Source organism: Entamoeba histolytica, genomic scaffold (genome assembly GCF_000208925.1).
Source record: "Entamoeba histolytica HM-1:IMSS scf_1104750517567 genomic scaffold, whole genome shotgun sequence".
NCBI classification, from domain to species: Eukaryota; Evosea; order Mastigamoebida; family Endamoebidae; genus Entamoeba; species Entamoeba histolytica.
The window spans coordinates 13,382-32,384 of record NW_001915033.1 but is presented as its reverse complement, the minus strand read 5'-3'; the positions used below and the strand labels follow the sequence as shown (position 1 = coordinate 32,384).

The 19,003-nt window shown below is 26.6% G+C and overlaps 9 protein-coding genes across 9 annotated transcripts; 4 read left to right on the top strand and 5 right to left on the bottom strand.

Moving 5' to 3' along the window:
• Window positions 1-428: 428 nt before the first annotated feature.
• Window positions 429-1,218, bottom strand: EHI_083460 (endonuclease III, putative). Its single transcript, XM_649933.2, has one exon. The coding sequence runs from the start codon at window positions 1,201-1,203 to the stop codon at window positions 478-480; it is 726 nt and encodes a 241-aa protein (XP_655025.1). The 5' UTR covers window positions 1,204-1,218; the 3' UTR covers window positions 429-477.
• A 48-nt stretch (window positions 1,219-1,266) lies between these two features.
• Window positions 1,267-2,517, top strand: EHI_083450 (uncharacterized protein; the record flags this gene model as incomplete). The annotated part of the gene is made up of 1 exon (XM_649934.2): window positions 1,267-2,517. One exon carries the CDS (start codon window positions 1,267-1,269, stop codon window positions 2,515-2,517), a length of 1,251 nt encoding a protein of 416 aa, XP_655026.2.
• Window positions 2,518-2,577: 60 nt separating this feature from the next.
• On the bottom strand, window positions 2,578-6,264 carry EHI_083440 (tyrosine kinase, putative; the record flags this gene model as incomplete). The annotated part of the gene is made up of 1 exon (XM_649935.2): window positions 2,578-6,264. One exon carries the CDS (start codon window positions 6,262-6,264, stop codon window positions 2,578-2,580), a length of 3,687 nt encoding a protein of 1,228 aa, XP_655027.2.
• Window positions 6,265-6,365: 101 nt separating this feature from the next.
• Window positions 6,366-8,972, bottom strand: EHI_083430 (Adapter-related protein complex 3 (AP-3) subunit, putative; the record flags this gene model as incomplete). The annotated part of the gene is made up of 1 exon (XM_001913905.1): window positions 6,366-8,972. The coding sequence occupies one exon, from the start codon at window positions 8,970-8,972 to the stop codon at window positions 6,405-6,407; it is 2,568 nt and encodes an 855-aa protein (XP_001913940.1). The 3' UTR covers window positions 6,366-6,404.
• Window positions 8,973-9,133: 161 nt separating this feature from the next.
• Window positions 9,134-11,005, top strand: EHI_083420 (ATPase, AAA family protein; the record flags this gene model as incomplete). Its single annotated transcript, XM_649936.1, has 1 exon — window positions 9,134-11,005. The coding sequence occupies one exon, from the start codon at window positions 9,134-9,136 to the stop codon at window positions 11,003-11,005; it is 1,872 nt and encodes a 623-aa protein (XP_655028.1).
• A 1,175-nt stretch (window positions 11,006-12,180) lies between these two features.
• EHI_083410 (ubiquitin, putative) lies at window positions 12,181-12,414 on the bottom strand (the record flags this gene model as incomplete). Its single annotated transcript, XM_649937.1, has 1 exon — window positions 12,181-12,414. The coding sequence occupies one exon, from the start codon at window positions 12,412-12,414 to the stop codon at window positions 12,181-12,183; it is 234 nt and encodes a 77-aa protein (XP_655029.1).
• A 2,029-nt stretch (window positions 12,415-14,443) lies between these two features.
• On the top strand, window positions 14,444-15,103 carry EHI_083400 (uncharacterized protein; the record flags this gene model as incomplete). The annotated part of the gene is made up of 1 exon (XM_650262.2): window positions 14,444-15,103. The coding sequence occupies one exon, from the start codon at window positions 14,444-14,446 to the stop codon at window positions 15,101-15,103; it is 660 nt and encodes a 219-aa protein (XP_655354.1).
• A 429-nt stretch (window positions 15,104-15,532) lies between these two features.
• Window positions 15,533-16,375, top strand: EHI_083390 (Ras-likeGTP-binding protein YPT1, putative; the record flags this gene model as incomplete). The annotated part of the gene is made up of 3 exons (XM_650720.2): window positions 15,533-15,718; window positions 15,781-15,867; window positions 15,929-16,375. 3 exons carry the CDS (start codon window positions 15,533-15,535, stop codon window positions 16,373-16,375), a joined length of 720 nt encoding a protein of 239 aa, XP_655812.2.
• Window positions 16,376-16,440: 65 nt separating this feature from the next.
• EHI_083380 (uncharacterized protein) lies at window positions 16,441-17,805 on the bottom strand (the record flags this gene model as incomplete). The annotated part of the gene is made up of 1 exon (XM_001913904.1): window positions 16,441-17,805. The coding sequence occupies one exon, from the start codon at window positions 17,803-17,805 to the stop codon at window positions 16,441-16,443; it is 1,365 nt and encodes a 454-aa protein (XP_001913939.1).
• Between the last annotated feature and the right edge of the window lie 1,198 nt (window positions 17,806-19,003).

Below are 19,003 nucleotides of genomic sequence, written 5' to 3'. Positions count from 1 at the left end.
TATTTAAACCATAAAAGGAGGTTCACATCAAATGTATTATGAAATAGGACAAACTATATAAGCTTTATTATTTGAAACTATAGACAATGAGTTGTTGAATTAATGAAGATATGTCACTAATCTAGTAGAAGTTCAATGATAAGTTTGATGAAGGTATGTCTTTTGATTGATATTCACAAGAGTTGTTAATCTGAATTAAATAATTCTTGTTCACGAATAGTTGTTAATTAACATTTATTATTCAAAACAACTTAATAACATGAAGGAAATATCAACAGATAAATAAATTTTCTAATACATAGAAGAAAGAAATGATATAAAAGAAAAGAAAGAAATAAGAATTATTCATGACACATGTTATGACATAAGAACTTAGGTTTATTGAGGTAATTAATTAAAGAAAAGAATGTTTAATAAACTATAAACTCACCAATAAGTTCTTATATTAAAGATGTTTTATTCTTTTAATACTCTAATTTAGTTAAGGGGATGATAATACTGGCATTTATCTTGTATTGGACATTGTTTACATTTTGGATGTGTTTTACGACAACAACATTGTCCAAAAGCAACAAGCGACTTGTTAAACAAAGGCCATTCTTCTTTTGGCAACCATGATTCTAATTGAAGTCTCACTTTTTCTGGGGTTGAACCATCTGCCCAACCTAGTCGTTGAGAAATAACAAATACATGTGTATCAATTGCTAATGACTCTAGTCTATCAAATCCAATTGATAAAATTAATGATGCGATTTTTGGTCCAACACCAGGAAGTGTTAATAATTGTTGTTTTGTTTGTGGGACTTGATTATTGTATTGTTCTTTCATAATAACACAACAATGTTTTAACCGTTTAGCTTTTGTAGTATAAAACCCAACACCTTTAATACAATTAATAAGAACTTCCAGTGATGTATTATTAATAACATCAACACTTAACTCTCCAAGAGTTTCATGCAACTTTTTAACTGAAGCAAAGGTTATTTGGTCACGGGTTTGTGGAGAAAGAAAAGTTCCAATAAAAGCATAAAAAGGTTTATTGTCTTTATTATGACACATTGATAAAATTTGTTCAGCTCCATATTCTTGGACTCCCATTTGTTTAATATCAACCGTATCAAGATATTTTATAATTTGATGAAGAGTAGTAACTCTTTCATGTATAACGTTTGGTTGAATTGTTTTGGTTGTTTTATTTTCCATTCAAAAACGCTTGTGAAAAATGGAAAAGAATGAATTTCAAGTTCAATTTATTACCATTACTAAATGAGTAGTGAAGAAGCATCCACCTTATCGTCAAACCCATCCAGTAAAAATATAAGTGAAGAAAGTAATGAAGATATAAGTGAGAATGAAACCGAAGAATCATCAACAAGAGAAGAAAGTGATGGAGAATTAAGTATTTCATCAGGAGAAGGAAATGAAGAGAATCCAAATGAATCATCCATTACAATAACAGAAGGGAAAAATATTGATTATTTAGAGTTATATAATAAAAAAAGTCAAGAATGTTATGCACTTTATCAAAGAAATGAAATATTAAAAAATAAAATTAATGTACTTGAAAAGAAGATAATAGACCAACAAGAAAATATTGAAAAATTAATCAATATTAATGAACAAATTATGAGAGATAAAGAACTTATTTATGGAGTATTACAAAAAATTAATCAAGAAAAAACACAAGTTGAAAATGAATTAAATTATATTAAATCAACAACATTTAGTCCTGTTGATACAAATATTAGTTATACTTGTCCACCAAAAGATGTTAAAGTAGTTAATCTTTCATTTGATAAATATATATTTATTAAATACTCAACATCAAAACCATTAGGAATAATATGTTTATTTAATGAACAAAAACAAGCACGTGTTGTAAGTTCATTTACTTGTAAAACAGAAGAATTATCATTAGAAGAATATTTTTATTATCAACCTGAAGGAAAAGGAAATGGATTAAAAGTTAAAGATGGAGATCAAGTTTTATCAATGACATCACAATCAAATCAATTAATTACTGTAACTCCATTATTACCATTATTTGATAGATTTCATAAAGTTTCACAAACTAGTCCAATTCTTATAGGAAAAAGAGAATATTATATGACTGTTCTTGATCTTACTACCATTAGTAAATCAGATCAACCTCATGAATTACGTGCTTTTGGAGTAATATTTGAAACTGAAATTACACAAAAAAAACCTGGAATGATTGATGTTTATGATGGATATTTAGAAATGTTTAGACAAATCAATCGTGGTGTAATTATTTCTTATGTCGCTTCATTCAATTATACCCCAAGTATTTTAATACCAATAACAAGGGAAGTTATAACTAAACCATTCCATCCACCAAAAAATGGAATAATGTATTTTGAATCAAAACTATTGAAAATAGACAAATATCATATTCCTCATTTATTTCCAATCCCTTATTTATCAGATGAAAGTTATTCAATTGCTTTCTATTATAATGAAGCTCAAGACCGATGTCATATTATCGATGTTATTTAATCAATAATTATAATTAAAGAGGTAATAAAAAATTTATTCACTCAATTAATTTAATTCTTGTTAATTCACTTCAAAATCATCCGTTGTTGTATTAATAAATTTAGACATTCCAGTTTGGTTTGTATTATATCCTACGTCTGAATTCATTGTAGAAGTTAATGTAGTTGTAGTAGTAGTTGTTTTCATATTTGGATCTATAGATTCTTCTCTTAATTTTTGTGGAGATGTAACTTCTTTATTTTCTGCAAATGTAGGAATCAACGTTGCAAGTTCATCTTGTAACATAACTGCAACATCCTTAAATGCAGGTCTTTTAGAAGGAATATGATCCCAACATTGAGTAATAACATTCCACCAAACATCAGTCATAGTATCTTTACGTTCTAATCTTTTTCCTGCAATAACAAACTTAGCAATATCCCAAGGCATTTTAAATTGTTCAGAAGAATAAGGTTTTCCTTGAATATATACTTCATACATCATAATAGCAAAACTAAATTGGTCTGCTGTTATTGTATAAGGTTCTTTACTAAGTAATTCAGGTGCCATATATACAGGAGTACCTACTCCACAAGTATAATTTCCTTCATATTCTTGTACTGCTCTAGATGTACCAAAATCAGTTATTTTACAATTAACTATCTTTGGATTAACTTGATCTACACAGAACATTAATAAATTATCAGGTTTAAGATCTCTATGAATAATATTAATAGAATGCATCATAGCCATACCCTTACAACAATCAATCATAAATTTTAATTTTTGTTCATAACTTAACTTAACTTTCTTTAATACATGTCCTAATGATCCATCAGGTGCAAATTCAATTGCTATACACATCTTTTTTTCAAGATAACATGCTCCAATAAACCCAACAATATATGGTCCTCTAAGCCTAGTCATTAATGTTACTTCTTTATCAAACTCTTGTTTTGCTCCTATATTATCAGTTCTTTCTTTTAATTTTTTTACAGCAACTTCAATTCCTCGATATGTTCCTCTATAAACAACACCAAATGCACCATCACCTAATGGTGGTTGTTTTAATTCAATTTCATCAAAATCAATTTTATTACTTTTATATGTTGAAACAGCTAAAGCAATTGTTCCAGTTTCTCCTTCTTTTGTTTTTGTATCTTCTATTCTAATGATAATTTTTTCTTTACATGAACAATTGCAATGTAATTGAATTTCAAAATGAACATTCATTTCAGCTCTAGGTTCAAGTATTTCTTTTTCTACATCTGCCTGTAAGAAAAATTTATCTTTTTTTGGTACTTGAATCCAAATAACAAATTGTTTATCAGTATGATTTTTAATTAACAACGTATCTAATAATGGTGTATCAATATCAGGTTCTGCTCCATCCAAATTAAAGTCTAAATGAGCTTTGTTAATATAAATATTATTCCCAAGTTCAATTAATGTTTCTGTACCAACAACAACTTTTTTCTTTCTTGCATTTTTAAGTAATTGAGCTGTTCCATTATTTTCTAATGCTTTCATTTCATCTTCTTCCATTTCTTTTTCTTGTTTAATTTTTCTTCTTCTTAAGAGAAGAATTATTATAATAATTACTACAATAAATACAATAATTAAAAAGATTCCTCCAATTACTGAAATAATAATAATAGATGTAGTATAACTTTTACATTCAGGATATCCTTTATACCCTGATGCACATTCATTACATAATTCTCCACTATATTTTTCTTTACATTTTGTACATCCTGTGGATAAATCAAAATTATTCATACATTCTTGACATATTCCATTTTGACATTCAATACAATTAATTGGACAACTCTTTTCAAATGGGGAATATGGTTTTTTATTAATACAAATATTTGGTAATGTTGTTGAACATGTATTATCTATTGTAAGTCCAGTTATTGTTAATGTATTTAATACATTATCTGTAACAGCAATAGGATATTCTTGAATTGATGCAAATGAATTTCCATACATTCTTACTGCTTCAAATTTAAATGCTGTAGATGAAAGATAATCTACATATTGTTCATTTTTCGCTCTAAGCACAATTCTTCCATCACATGCCATTGTAAGACTTGTTGAATTTACTGTAAGTCCAATTTTTACCCATTTATTAATTGGTATTTCTTTTGTTTCTAATGCTGTAAGAATTGATAATGTTGGTTTTCCTTTATAAAGATTAATATTTAATGTTTGCATAGTAAATCCAAAGAAAGATGTTTTAAATAATGATGTTGTTGAATTTTCAATTTTAACTGTAACAAGGTATGTATATTCATTTGTATATTTTCCCCATCCTGATGGAATATCATATGATGAAACTTCTAAAAATGATACTTCACTTTGAGTAAATTTAAAATATTTAGAATTTGGTGTATCTAAAATAGTATCACTTCCTTCTCCTATTAATGAATTTTTTATTTGATATGTCGTAAGAAATACATTATTATTTTCTTTTGACTTGAGAATAATACTTGAAACACTTGATGGAATATTATAATTATTAAAATCAAATGTTTTTGTTGATAATTTTGCTTTAGGACTACATTCATTTGATGAACAAATTCCAAATGAATTATCAATAGCACAAAACATTCCATTATGTCCATTACATGTTCCATAATGAATTCGTATTTCTTTAATAAGTGGGTCAAGTGAAAGATTAATTTCAGATGATGGTATTGATGTTGTTATAATTCTTAATGTTACTTGTGACCCAAGAAGATAATAAGGAAGATATAACACATAATTTGGTGTAAAATAATTTGCTTTAATATTTACTCCATTATACCATTGATTATTCATTTGATATTGAACAATAAAATTTCCTTGAACATCAAGTTCTAATCTAACAAATCGTTTAACATTTGTATCTAATGTATTAATTGTAATTGACCCTCCATTATTAAATAAAAAATATGAATCATGTGTTTTCATATCAGATATTTCAACAAATGTTAAAGTAGCTAAATTTTGTTTATTAATAGTAATGTCTGGAATAAGATCCGTTCGTCTCATTGCTAATTTTTCTAATGCTCCATCATAACATCCATCATCAATTAAAGGAATACCTATAGATGTTTTTAAATTACTTATTCCCCCAGACACTTTAGTTCCTCCATAAAATAATAAATTATTGAAAAAAACTGCATTTCCACTAGTATATGATAATCTTGCTTTTTGTTTAAATATTACATTTGATGGACTAATATGTTTTGTGTGATAATAAATAACTTCCTCCTCTGTTAGTACATGACTTCCATAAATAAATCCACTTACAGTTCCAATATTATATATTTGTGAAGAAGTACATAACATAAAAATATTATCATTTTCTTTAATTATTTCACTTGCTTGGTATGTAGTTGTTTGTTTTTTACCGTTAATATAAACACTAATTAAATTATCTTCTGATGCACTTAAACAAACGTCGTTCCACTCAAAATAAGATGGTGAAAATAACGTTTCTACTTTTTGTTCTGAATTATAATATAATAATGATACTTTGCTTGTGTTATTTTCATTTGAATAAACCAACCCAAAGTTACTAAATCCAACAATAAAAGCTTTAGCACTTTCTGCAATTCCTGTTGCTCTTAAATTCATTTCAGCACAAAAATATGGTGTTGTAAACGTTCCTGATAATTTAGAAATATAGTAAGAAGGAGAAGATATTGCAAATCCTGGAGAACAAACTCCATAATCTTCACTCAGTGAAGAAAAGATAAATATAAAAAAGAGAAGAAACATTTGAAATTTAATAGTTTAGTTAGTTTATTTTATTATTTTCTTTTATTATATAAAATAAATATCCTAATTACTGCTTCAGTCTTGAAAACTTTGAATCAAATGAAAAAAAAAGAGAGAAATAAATTGAATTCTTTCAGTATTTAAAATTCTCCAAATCCTGAATCACCTGGATTATTATTTTGATGTTCATCTGATCCTATAAAATCATTAACGTCTGTATTTTCTTGATTTACTTCTTCTTTTGTTTCTTCTTCTTTACTTTCCTCTTTATTTTCTTCTTTTATTTCTTCTTCTTTTATTTCTTCTTCTTTACTTTCCTCTTTATTTTCTTCTTTTGTTTCTTGTGGATTTTCTCCTTCATCTTCAAGTAATCCCCAATCATCATTTTCACCATTTTCAACAACAAATTCTCCATCATTTTCAAATGCATCATCTGCAATTTCTTCTTGTTCTTTAGGTTTTTCTTCTTCTTCTTTTTCTTCCTCTTTATTAAGATTAGATTGAACAAGTCCTAATGCTTCTTCCCAGTCAAAGTCATCTTCATTTGTTACAGCTTTTTCTTTCTGTTGTTCTTCAGTATTTTCTTCTTCTTTTTCCTCGTTTTCGTCTTGGTTTTCATCTTCACTTTCTTCTTCTTCGCTTTCGTCTTCATCAGATGAACTAGCATCACTTCCCCATGGTCCTCTATGTTTCTTTCCAGTTCCTTCTTCTCCATCTCCATTCAACCATCCTTCAAGATCATCTTCATCAATTTCTTTCTTTTTCTTTTCTGTCTTTGTTTTAGTTTTAGGTGTTTCTTCAATAACAATATTTGTTTTTCTAAGAGATGGGTCACTAGCTTGAAGAGCAAAATCTTCAAGATCTGTATATCCATTAATAATAGTATTTAGATAATGTGATAAAGTTCCTTCTAAGAGACCTTGACGTTGTTGATTAAATCCAGTAATAACAGGAGTTGGTTTATCAGAAAGAAGAATATCTTTTGCATGTTTAAATAATTCTTTACAATGTTCATTATTCTCAGCAAATAAGAATCTTCTTAATAATCTTTCTCTATCACGAATATCAAATGAATTATCATACATAGCAAGTTGGAAAATATATCTAACTAGTTTCTCACTTTGTTCTTTATTTGTAATATATAATTTTCCTGCAAAAGTCAATACTTGTTGTTTAACACACTCATCTTCTTCAACAAATGTTTTAGCAAGAATTCTTAATATATCAGGTCCAAGTTTAGGAACCATTTGAGAATATTCTCCAATAACCCAAACAATACTTGCACGTGCTTGTGGAATTTTCATATCAATAAGTAATTTTGACATTTTACCAATAATTCTTAAATCACGTTCTGGATCATTTTGACCATTTTTAGATAATTGTAATAATTTTTTAATTCCAATAACTGCTTCTGCTACAATTTCTGGGTTTTTATTTGACATGAATTGTAATAATTGAACCATACATCTTTCTGATGTTTCAGGCATAATCATTGCTAATCTAGACATTGCTTGAATAGCAAGAGTAACAATATGTGGATTACTCCATGTAGTATAATCCTTTAATTCATCAAGAATTTTTTGGCAATTTGTTTCTTGTACAAGTAATGTAACAATTTCCAATTTTAATTCACAAATTTCAGTGGGGTCATCTGGATATAAGAAGAAATCTTCTAAATAATCAAAAAAAACATTTGGTTGTTGTTGAATTAATGATAATAAAACTGGGTATAAGAATTGTTGTGTTAATAAAGATGATGATGTTAATTTCATTATTCCTCTTGCAGCTTTAATTCTATCTTGTTGATGTCCTACATGGAAATATAATAATGTTGCTTGAACTACAACAGCAGGATTCATAGAATAAAATAATGGACTAACACTACTAATAAGAAATGCTAAATCTTTATCCATTTCATGATCTTCATCTAATTCAACTAAATTAGGATCAGTAAATTGTGTTCTAGCATAATGCATAAGAAGTGTCATAATTGGTACTTGTCCCCATTCTTCACAATCAATTAATGCTTGACATAATTTAATATAATGTTTATGAATAAATTCAAACCTATTTGGACATACTTGAAGAAAAGCATAACATGTAGAACCAAGAACAATTGGATTTTTATCATCTAACATTTGAACAATTAAATTAACACATTCATCAAATCTTCTTTCATCAAGATTATAAATTTTAGGAATTGCAAGTGCTGCTGCTTTTCTTACATAAGGTGATGTATCTTTTATTGCTTTTGAAACTGCAATAACCATTAATTGTGCAATATCTCTTACTCTTAATGATGTAATTGATTGTAATGCTGTTGTACGGATAAATGTATGTGGTGAACTTAATGCTTTATGCATTGTATTAACTGCCATTAATGCATTTGTTGGATCTTTTTCTGAATGATTTACAATATACATACATACAAGTTTTCTTAATTCCATTTCTTGAGTACCAACATTCATAGCAATTTCAGCAAATAAATCTGATGTATCTAATCCTGTATTTTCTAATTTAATAATTGCTTTTAATGCCGCTAATTTATCTTTATCAGATGGTGCAAATAACATTTTACGTAATGGTTCAATACTTTGAACATTATGTTGTAACATTCCACTTTTTTCTTGAACATTAGGATGTTCTTGTGGTTCTGACCCCATTGAAGGCATATTACTTGATGATGATGATGTATAAGAAATAGACATAAATCTATAAATTCTGTTAGATCTTTTTCCTTCTTTTTTGTTTTCTTCTTTTCAGTTTGAATTTTCTTTTTATTATCTTTATTCTTTATTTTATTATGAATTTTATTATCCTAAACTAAACGAATTACTTTTTCTGTTCTTTAAAACCTAAAAACCACACAATGATTTTCTTTGCAGGTGACAAAGATTCTGGAAAAGTTCGTCTCACTCGAAAAGACATTGATTCTAAAGGATTATTCTTCGATGAAAGTGTTATTGTAACTATTCAAAATAATAAACAATGTATTTGTAGAGTTTCTGGTTTTAATGATATTATTGAAGAAGGATGTTCTGTTGACCCATTTGTGTGTATTAATCAACCTATTGAAAGAAATGAAATTAAAGAAATTAAATCAATTGAAAAGATAAAAGAGATTGAACATTGTATTTCTGTTAATGTGTCTTTATGTCCAATTAATAATAATGAATATTCATTTAGTAATTCAAAAAATGTTGATAAATATCTTCTTAATATATTAAATGGACAAACCATTTGTATTCATTCTATCATTCAAATTCATATCTTAAATATTATTGTCATTATTCAAAGTATTAATGGACAATTACCAAATGGATTTTTTTCTATAACTAAAGATTGTTCATTTTCTATTCAACACAATAGCATACCTATTCAACAACCTATTGGATATGAATTTTTACTTGAAAAAATTTATTCAATATTAAATGATAATAAAACACTTCTTTTAGAAGGAGAACATGGAAGTGGAAAAACATTAATTGCTAAATATTGTTCATATAAAATAGGAAAACAAGTGTATTATTATAATTCATATCAGATTATCGAAAATAATAATATTGTTAATTTAAATGTTCATAATTGTATAATTATTCTTGATGATATTGATGAATTGATAAAGGATTATTCATTATTACTAATACATATCATCAAACAATTAAAAATTAATAATAATTTAATTGTTTGTACAACATCACAAACAATACCAAATATATTTAAATCAAATGAACTTATTACTTATTCACTTAGAATTTCTCCTCCAGATCAAATAATTAGATATAAAATTTTAGATTCATTAAAATGTAATTGTAAAGAAGTTAATGAAATAATATCAAAGAAAACAGTAGGATATTTACCAAAAGATTTATTATTATTACAGAATGATGTTGAAGCACAACTTCATGGAAATGAAACAACAGAAGAAAAAATAAATCTGTATCTCCATTCAATGACATTTGTAACACCATCAGTTCTTGTTGGAAGTGAAACAGATTTTGATAAATTACATTGGGATGATATTGGAGGGTTAGAAAATGTTAAAAAAGCAATGATAGAAGCAATAGAATGGCCTATGACCCATTCAAAGGAATTTAAGAAACTTGGGATTCGACCTTCTCATGGAGTATTATTGTATGGTCCAAGTGGATGTGCAAAGACAAGTATTGTCCGTGCAACAGCAACAATGTTAAATACTTCATTTATAACATTGAGTAGTGCAACAATATATTCACCATATGTAGGAGATGCAGAAGCAAGTGTAAGAGATACATTCAAGAGAGCAAGAGCAGCAACTCCCTGTATAATTTTTATAGATGAGATAGACACTGTAGTAGGAATTCGTTCAGGAGGAACAGGAGGTGATTCAGTTAGAGATCGTGTCTTATCAACATTATTAAATGAAATGGATGGCATTGAAGAAGTTGAGGGTGTTATTTTAGTTGCTGCAAGTAATAGAAAAGAATTAATAGACCCAGCATTATTACGACCTGGTAGATTTGATTGTTTGATTGAAGTTCCTAAGCCTGATCAAAAAACAAGAATTGAAATATTCAAAGTTGCATTAAAGGATATTCCCATTGATCAGTCATTTGATTTTGAATTATTGGCTCAATTATCAGAAGGTAAAAGTGGAGCAGACATTAAGTGGATTGTCTCAGAAGCTTGTACACATACACTGAGAAATGATATTAATGCCACTTCATTATCATTCAACTCTCTAATTGATTTGTTAGAATAAAATGTTATAATTAAATCATGAGTTATTTATCACTTTAAAAATTTACAACTAGGTATGATTCTTATCATAAGAAGACAAGGGTTATTAAATTTAATAAACAGACTTTATTTTAATAAATCCATTTAACAATACAGTAGTTTAAGTTCATTTGAATTACATGTATTAATTCGTGTAATAAAACATTCGGCTTCTTTAACTTATTTACATAGTAAATGAACTGATATTTATTTGTACATGAAATGGTTAGTATCATTGAATTTCAAACTCAGAAACATTTGTTGGGTATTATCCTACTTTATTTTAATAAAAAGAACATCCTTAAAATACAGAACAAAAGTTGTATATTTTTATGTTTAAATATCAACAAACCTTTGAGTCGTGTGAATAATATTATATTTTACCTTTACACCAACAGCTTGTTTTTTTTAGTATGCCGTTATAGGAATAATTTAATGTTCATTTGTTGTTCTGAGAAAGATTTATTTAAATCTTCAAAAATAAACATTCATTAGAACAAAGTAAAACAAATGTATTTAAAGACAGAATAAATTTCAATATTTTAATACTTAAATTCTGATTAGTACTATATTTTCTCAAATTAAATTCTTTTTGAACATATTAACTCTCTGAACAAATTTTTAATATCATTTATAAACCTACAAGTTTGTTAACTCTTTTACTTCTGCCAATATTTAGTTTAATCATAAAATGATTAAGTTTTCGTTACATTATATTGTGGTTATATTTTCTTACATAACATTACTAATTTAACGTATTTTAGATAGAATTGGATAATTTAATACAAGTGCTTGGTTAGGAATTATTGTTATTGGTGAGACATTTGTAAATAAATTAACATAAAATGTCTATGGAATGAGGGAGTGCTAAATAATAAAACGTATTTATTTTAAAATGTAACTAATGGCTTATGTTTATAATTTCATTTTATTAAGAGAATAATGATATTTAGTGGATGTGTTAGAAGATGTATTTCATTACTAAATAACTGAGTTGTTATAAATTAAACATATTCATTATTCCTATTCAATTTACTTATTTTTTATTTGTTTGTTTTATTTAAACTGATTTAACTATTGTCTATTTGATAAAATGTAAATTATTTTATTTCTTTTATTCATTTTTAAACCGTTATTATAATGAATAGTTCAATTATTTTAATATCCTCCTCTTAATCTTAAGACTAAATGAAGTGTTGATTCTTTTTGAATGTTATAATCTGAAAGAGTCTTTCCTTCTTCTAATTGTTTTCCTGCAAAAATAAGTCTTTGTTGATCTGGTGGAATTCCTTCTTTTTCTTGGATCTTAGCCTTAATAGCATCAATAGAATCATTTGGTTCGACTTCTAATGTGATAGTTTTTCCAGTGAGTGTCTTAACAAATATTTGCATCGTTCTGTTATTCTTTCAGTTTTTCTTCCTTTTATACTTCTTATTGACGTTTTTTATTTTTCTTATCCTTCATTCTTTTATTATTTATTATAATATAATTATAATTTTATTTACTATTTTATTTTTAGTTTATTTATATTGTTTTAATTTGTCATTGATTTTCTTTTTTCTCATCATTCTTGTTTCTTTTTTACCTCAACGCTTCATTATTATTTGGCTTTCATTTGTTTTAATTTTAACTTATATTTAGATGAGCATTTCAATAAAACAAACATTCCAATGTAACAATAAGAAAAAGAGATATAACAACATTGTTATTATTGTTGTTGTAAGTCAAAAATAATAAAAATGAAATGATGTTTATTATAAATAAAATACAACTTGGCTTGATGTGTTAATATCGTGTATTTAATTATTTTTTCATCTTATGTTGAATTTATAAACATCATTGACTTTGAAATGGAAAATTTAATAACAAATTAATTAAATAAGTGGTAGAAACAATTCAAATATTTCATCATTCGATGGATGATGTTAATAGTAATGATTGATATTATTTAGGAAATATTAAAAAGAAGAAGAAACAAGAAGAGAAGTTGCAAAGAATGAGAGGAATTTAAGAAATAATCAAACAAATAGAAGAATTGATAGAAAAATAATAACTAATATATTATTTAATTCAGTCAATGATGATTGGAATAAAAATATATCAACGTTTAAACAAAGAATAATGAATAACAAAAATATAATAAGTATCATTGAAGATAAAGAAGGAAATAAAAATGAAGGATATATTAATTCTAAAATTGATAATTACTGTTGGATATAAATGGTTAAAAATCATTTGTATTTTCATTAAAGTTAAAATGAAGAATGAAAATTGATATTAAACAATAAACAAATTTATTTAATCACTCAAGACATTATTTGAATTTGAAATGATGATGTTTGTTGTTTATAAAAAATGATGAAACACAATCATATTGTTAACAATATTCATTTAAACAGAAATGAATAATCAATTTTTCATTAAGTTGAATAATTGTAGTTTAAATGAAATGACTTTTATTAACTATCTTTTATTTATAATGAAAGAATAATACTTAATGAAGTAAAAGAAAATTTTTTTTCATTAATAATTGTAGTTATGTATTTAAAACATAACAAAATCCATATATAATAAAATTGACATTTACATGAAATGAATAATTATTAGAATCAAGTAAAATAAACAACTAATATATTATTTTTATTAACATCATACTATTCATTCATTTCTTTTGTTGAAAATACCAATTTCACATAATTTATGAGTTGTTTGTATTTTCAATATCATTCATAACATGTGTTTTTCATTTATCTCTCTTGTTATTGTCAATTGTTAGTCTATTTTCTCAAGTTCAATCATATCCTTTGTTGAAATATCAACCCACCTATTCAATTCCTCAGAAAATAACTCAAATTTATTTACATAGAATGTTGTGAAATGGTGCTGACATAGTCTAGTGTATAAAACTCAGTCATTAAAATGAATCAACAATACTGATGTATTGAATAACAATTTCTTATAAATTATATCTACACATTCTAACCTTCTCAATGTCAAACTATTGTATTCAGATATACTAAAACCATCATTTATTTGATGGTTGATGATTATTTTCTAACTGTTTATTTATCAAAAAAAACATCTATTCCTCATTCTTCTGGTTTTGTCTTTGCTCATTTTCCAGGATATTCATCATCCCAATATGAAAAGAAATTCTCTTCTTGTTTCATTGACTGTGTAATATTGCACTCAACAATTCAATATTTTGACGAGTATTTCTTTTGTTGATAGAACATCAAAAAACAAAAGTTAAATAACAAAAACATCACTGCAAATAAAACATGCTCAATGATAAATACTAGAAATAAAGAGGAAAATACCTTTTATAATGAGTGACAAAGATGACAAAAGTTGGTTAAAAGTGATTCATAATATCTTCATTCTAACTTGAGTTGAAAAGAAAAAATCTGAAAAGAAGTAATGCAACAAAACACACCACAAAAACCACAAACACCGTCTGATGAAAGTTATAGATTTTACCAACTCCTTCTATTTAACTTCTCACACTTTGTTGCGGATGAAGACTTCAACAGATATTGGGAAGTTTTCACAGGGGAAAAAGGATTTGAAACACTTGCACCAGAAGACAAACCATGGGAGACAGAAGGAGCAAACCTCGAAGAATATTTCAACTATGGGTTTAATGAAAAGACGTGGTCTGCATATGCAAAGAAACTGAGAGAGTTGTACAAAAACTCCTTAGCAGAGAAAGAAATCACAACAGTAGATACCACAGTCAAAACAAAGCAAGCAATCATGGATTTAGAACCAAAGAACAAAATAAAAAATGAACCAAAAATCGAGGAAAGCAAAGAAGAGCCAAAGAAAGAAGAACGTCGAGAACGAGGGAATGACAAGCATGAAGAAAGAAAAACACGTCAGAGTGAGAAGAGAGAAAGCCGAGATAAAGAGAGTAAAAGAGAAAGTAGAGACCGAGAACGCAGAGATAAAGAAAGTAGAGATAGAGAAAGTAGAAGAGAACGTGATGAACATAAAAGAAGGGAGCATGAGAGTCGAACAGAACATAGTCGAAGATCCAGGTCTAGAAGACGTGAACGATCACCACGGAGAAAACGATAGAAATAGAAGACAAATCAAAGTTGGAATTGAAAATGCAATTAATTTAATGATAATTTGTAAGCAAGTGTTTCAGGTATTTTGAGAAAAACAAATGAAAATGAGTAAAAAGGACTAAGAAATAAACATAAAGGTTTAATTTAGTAGTACATGAAGAAGTAATTCAGTAGTATCAGGGTATTGAAAAAATAGAAGTTAAAAATGAATAATGAATGGTAGAAAGAAAGACGGAAACAATCAATGAATTATGATAATAATACCCCTACATTTTACCCCTACGAAGAAAAAGAAAGAATAATAAAAATAAATGAAATACAATAAAAATAAAACAAAAAAATACTTTTGGAAACAGCTTAAAAACAATTCAGAAATAGTTCCAATTCTTTTTAAATCTTCAGAAAAACATAACTCTTCACTACTTAATTTAAAGAGATGAATATTAAAGGTGATACCATTTCACTAGAAGAAGAAACAACAAAATCAATGTTAACAACTGAAGATATATTTAGTACAGAAGACACTGACACAAACATTAAACAAATAGAGGAACAACCATTTAAAATATTAATGGTAGGAGATGAGGGAGTAGGGAAGACTTGTTTGGTGAGACAATTTGTTGTTTGTTAATTTATATCTTTCAATAGTAAAGAATCGAAAAGAGACAAGAAATAACCGAATAGAATAAGAAGAATAAAGAAGATGGAAAGTCTAATATTTGTTATACTAAAATACTAAATATTTCAGGAGATAATATTGCATTACAAATTGTTTGTTTTTATTTTATTAACTACTTTAATTTGTTAGAAAAGTCAAATAATCAATATGTAGTGGGATTTTGAATCAAAACAACAAGATACAATGATGTCAAGAAGTTACTATGAAGGATGTAATGCTGTCATTGTAGTATTTGATATTTCTGATAGAACAACGTATGAAAGTGTCAAAGGATGGTTAAAAGATGTTGGATATTATGCACCTAAAGACATTATCAAATATCTTGTAGGAAATAAAACTGATTTAGCTGCAAATAGAATTGTTTCTAGTCAAGAAGCACAAGATCTTGCTAAAAGAGAAGGATTTGAATTTATTGAGACAAGTGCTAAATCAAATAACAATGTAGATGTGTTGTTCCAAGATTTAATAAAAAAACTTCTTTCTGAGCCTCTTAGATTAACAAATAAACATGTCTCTGAAGAAGAAGAAGAAAAAGAAACATTAAAAACTAAAACTTCATTTAAACAAAACCATTATCATTCTTGTTGTACTGTCTTGTAAATCATTCATTTCTTTTTATATATTTGTAAAAATGTTTTATTTAACGAAAATAATTAAAATTTATTTTATTCCTCATTTTCTTCTTTCTTAGTTTTTCTTTCTTTTTTAGCATGTTTCTTTCTATTTAATTCTTTCTTCTTTTCACTAAGAATCATTGTATCTCTAATTGTTTTTGTATGCATTAATTCTTTAGGAAGATGAATATGATTTGCTATTCTTCTAATTTCTGGCATGTCTTTATATTTCTTTTTTAATCCATTAAGATAATTAAGTTTGGCAATTTCTCTTTTATCTTTAATTTTAGTTGATTCACTTGCAAATGCTTTCCATATTCTAATATTTCCTTCATCAGATCCACTAAATATATAATGACCATCTCCACTATAACAAACATTAAACACTTTTTGCATTCTTTGTGTGTGATAACAATCTCTTGCATATCCACACCATTCATTATAAATTCTAATACATTTATCATATGACCCTGTAGCAAATTCTCTTCCTGTAGGGGAATAATCAACTGTAAGTACTGGTCCAAGATGTCCTTTATGAATTGTACGTGCTTCATTAAGTCTTCTTATGTCATATGTATAAAGATTCCAATCATCACTACATGCAGTAAACATATATACTTGTTGTGGATTCCATGATAAATCATTATATCTTCTTACTCCATAAACTGTTTTAATTGGTGTATTTGCTCGAAGATCAATTAATATAATACTTCGATTCCCTCCTGTTATTCCAACAACATTATTTTCTGTTGGACTAATCTTACATCCTAAAACTCCATCTGTTTCTGTATCATAATGTTGTACAATCTCATTTCTACTAAATGTCCATAAATCAAGTCCTTCACTTGTTCCTGTACAAAAATCTTCTGTTCCTCTTCTTGTATCAATACATGAAAATGGTATTTCATGATTATATGTCATTAATGGTGCATTCACTTTTGCTGGTTTACTATCTTCTTCTGTAGAAATTGATAATGGCCATAATTTACATGTATGATCAGTTGAACATGTAACAATATATGGTATTTTTGTTGTAGAAACACTAATTCCTTTACAAACTGTGTCATGTGCTTGAATAGTATACAAACATTGTTTTGTTCCAACATTCCATACTCTTACTTCTCCATCATATCCTCCACTTGCCATATATGATATTTCATTTCCTGTTCGAGTTATACATGTTACTCCATCTGGATGTCCTGCTAAATTCCCTATAAATGGTTTAGCAAATATTTTATCTAATTTTGTTGCATTTAGTGCTCGTTTATATTCTCTTGCTTGTGCAAATGGATGATCTTCTTCTTTCATTGATCGTTGAACACGTGCTAAATCATTTGGTAATTCTTTGTATTCTGTAAGAACATTTCGTGTAATTAATTTAAATTTTGTGGGATCAAAACCTTGTGGCTCTGTCATTTGATTTTTCTCTTTCTCTCTTTCTTTCTCTTAAAACCCTTTTTATTTTTATAATCTTTAGAAATATTTTTCTTTATCTTATTTTCTTTAATTATTAACTTCTCTTTTATATCTTATTTATCCAATCTTCTTTTCATTATCTATCATGTTTATATTACCCATTAGTCATTTTCTTCATTCTTTTTGTTTCTTCTTATTCTCTAATTCTTTTCTTATTGGTTATAACTCCTTCCATGTATATACTATCTCATCATTTAAAAGTCTTATTCCAAATTAGCATGTGTTGCATTATGCCTATTCAATGAGTCTTTTAACAACACAATGACTAAGTGTTGTGTGTTTGGTAATAACAGACTCTTATAGTAGTCAAGCTTGTTTAGGCAGATGGTTGTGCAGATAAACTCAATCTAATAAGAATATAAATATGTAAAGAATAATAAAAGTATTTTTGACTAATAATTTATGAAGAGATGGTTGTTGATGAAGTAGATAACAATAAAATTGATTGTTATGATAAAAAAGAACGAAGAAAAAGAAAATCAATGATTAAAAATTAGTGAATAGGATAGTATTGTTAAACGTGAGAATAAAATAAAAATTCATCTTACTTCAGTTTATTCTATACTAAATAATTATTAGTTTCATCACAATTTATAGATTTTAATATTATGATTAAACACTTTACTACTTCATTATTACTTTATTCATGCATACAAACAACTGATTGTTCACAACTACTTTGAATACTTTTATTAATAACATAATCACATTCTGTGAATAAACAAATTAAGCAATATCATACTACGTTTTATAACTCAAACAAATAACCACAAAGAGGTTTTTTAAATAAATGAATATATGAGACATATTGTTGTTAGCATGTGGTTGAGTGATTTGTTTGTAAGATTGGAAAGGAAGTTGTCAGAAATAATATCAAAACATTAAAATGAAACAAAGTGGTAAATGTTCAAGAAATATATAATTTTAATAAGATTAAAAATGGATAGTGTCATACACAATCCTATAAGTTAGTATTCTTTAAGAGTGTTGTAGTGTTTTTCAGTAGTTGTATTATTAATTGATAATCTCTGAAATTGTTACACAAAGAAGTGAATAATACTATTAATAAAATAACTACCAACATTCTTTTCAATTGAGATGAAGAGTTATATTCAAATGCTATGGATATACTCTTTTC

Excerpts from the sequence above, each read along its gene's own strand:
- EHI_083460 (XM_649933.2), bottom strand. The coding sequence starts at position 1,203 with ATGGAAAATAAAACAACCAAAACAATTCAACCAAACGTTATACATGAA.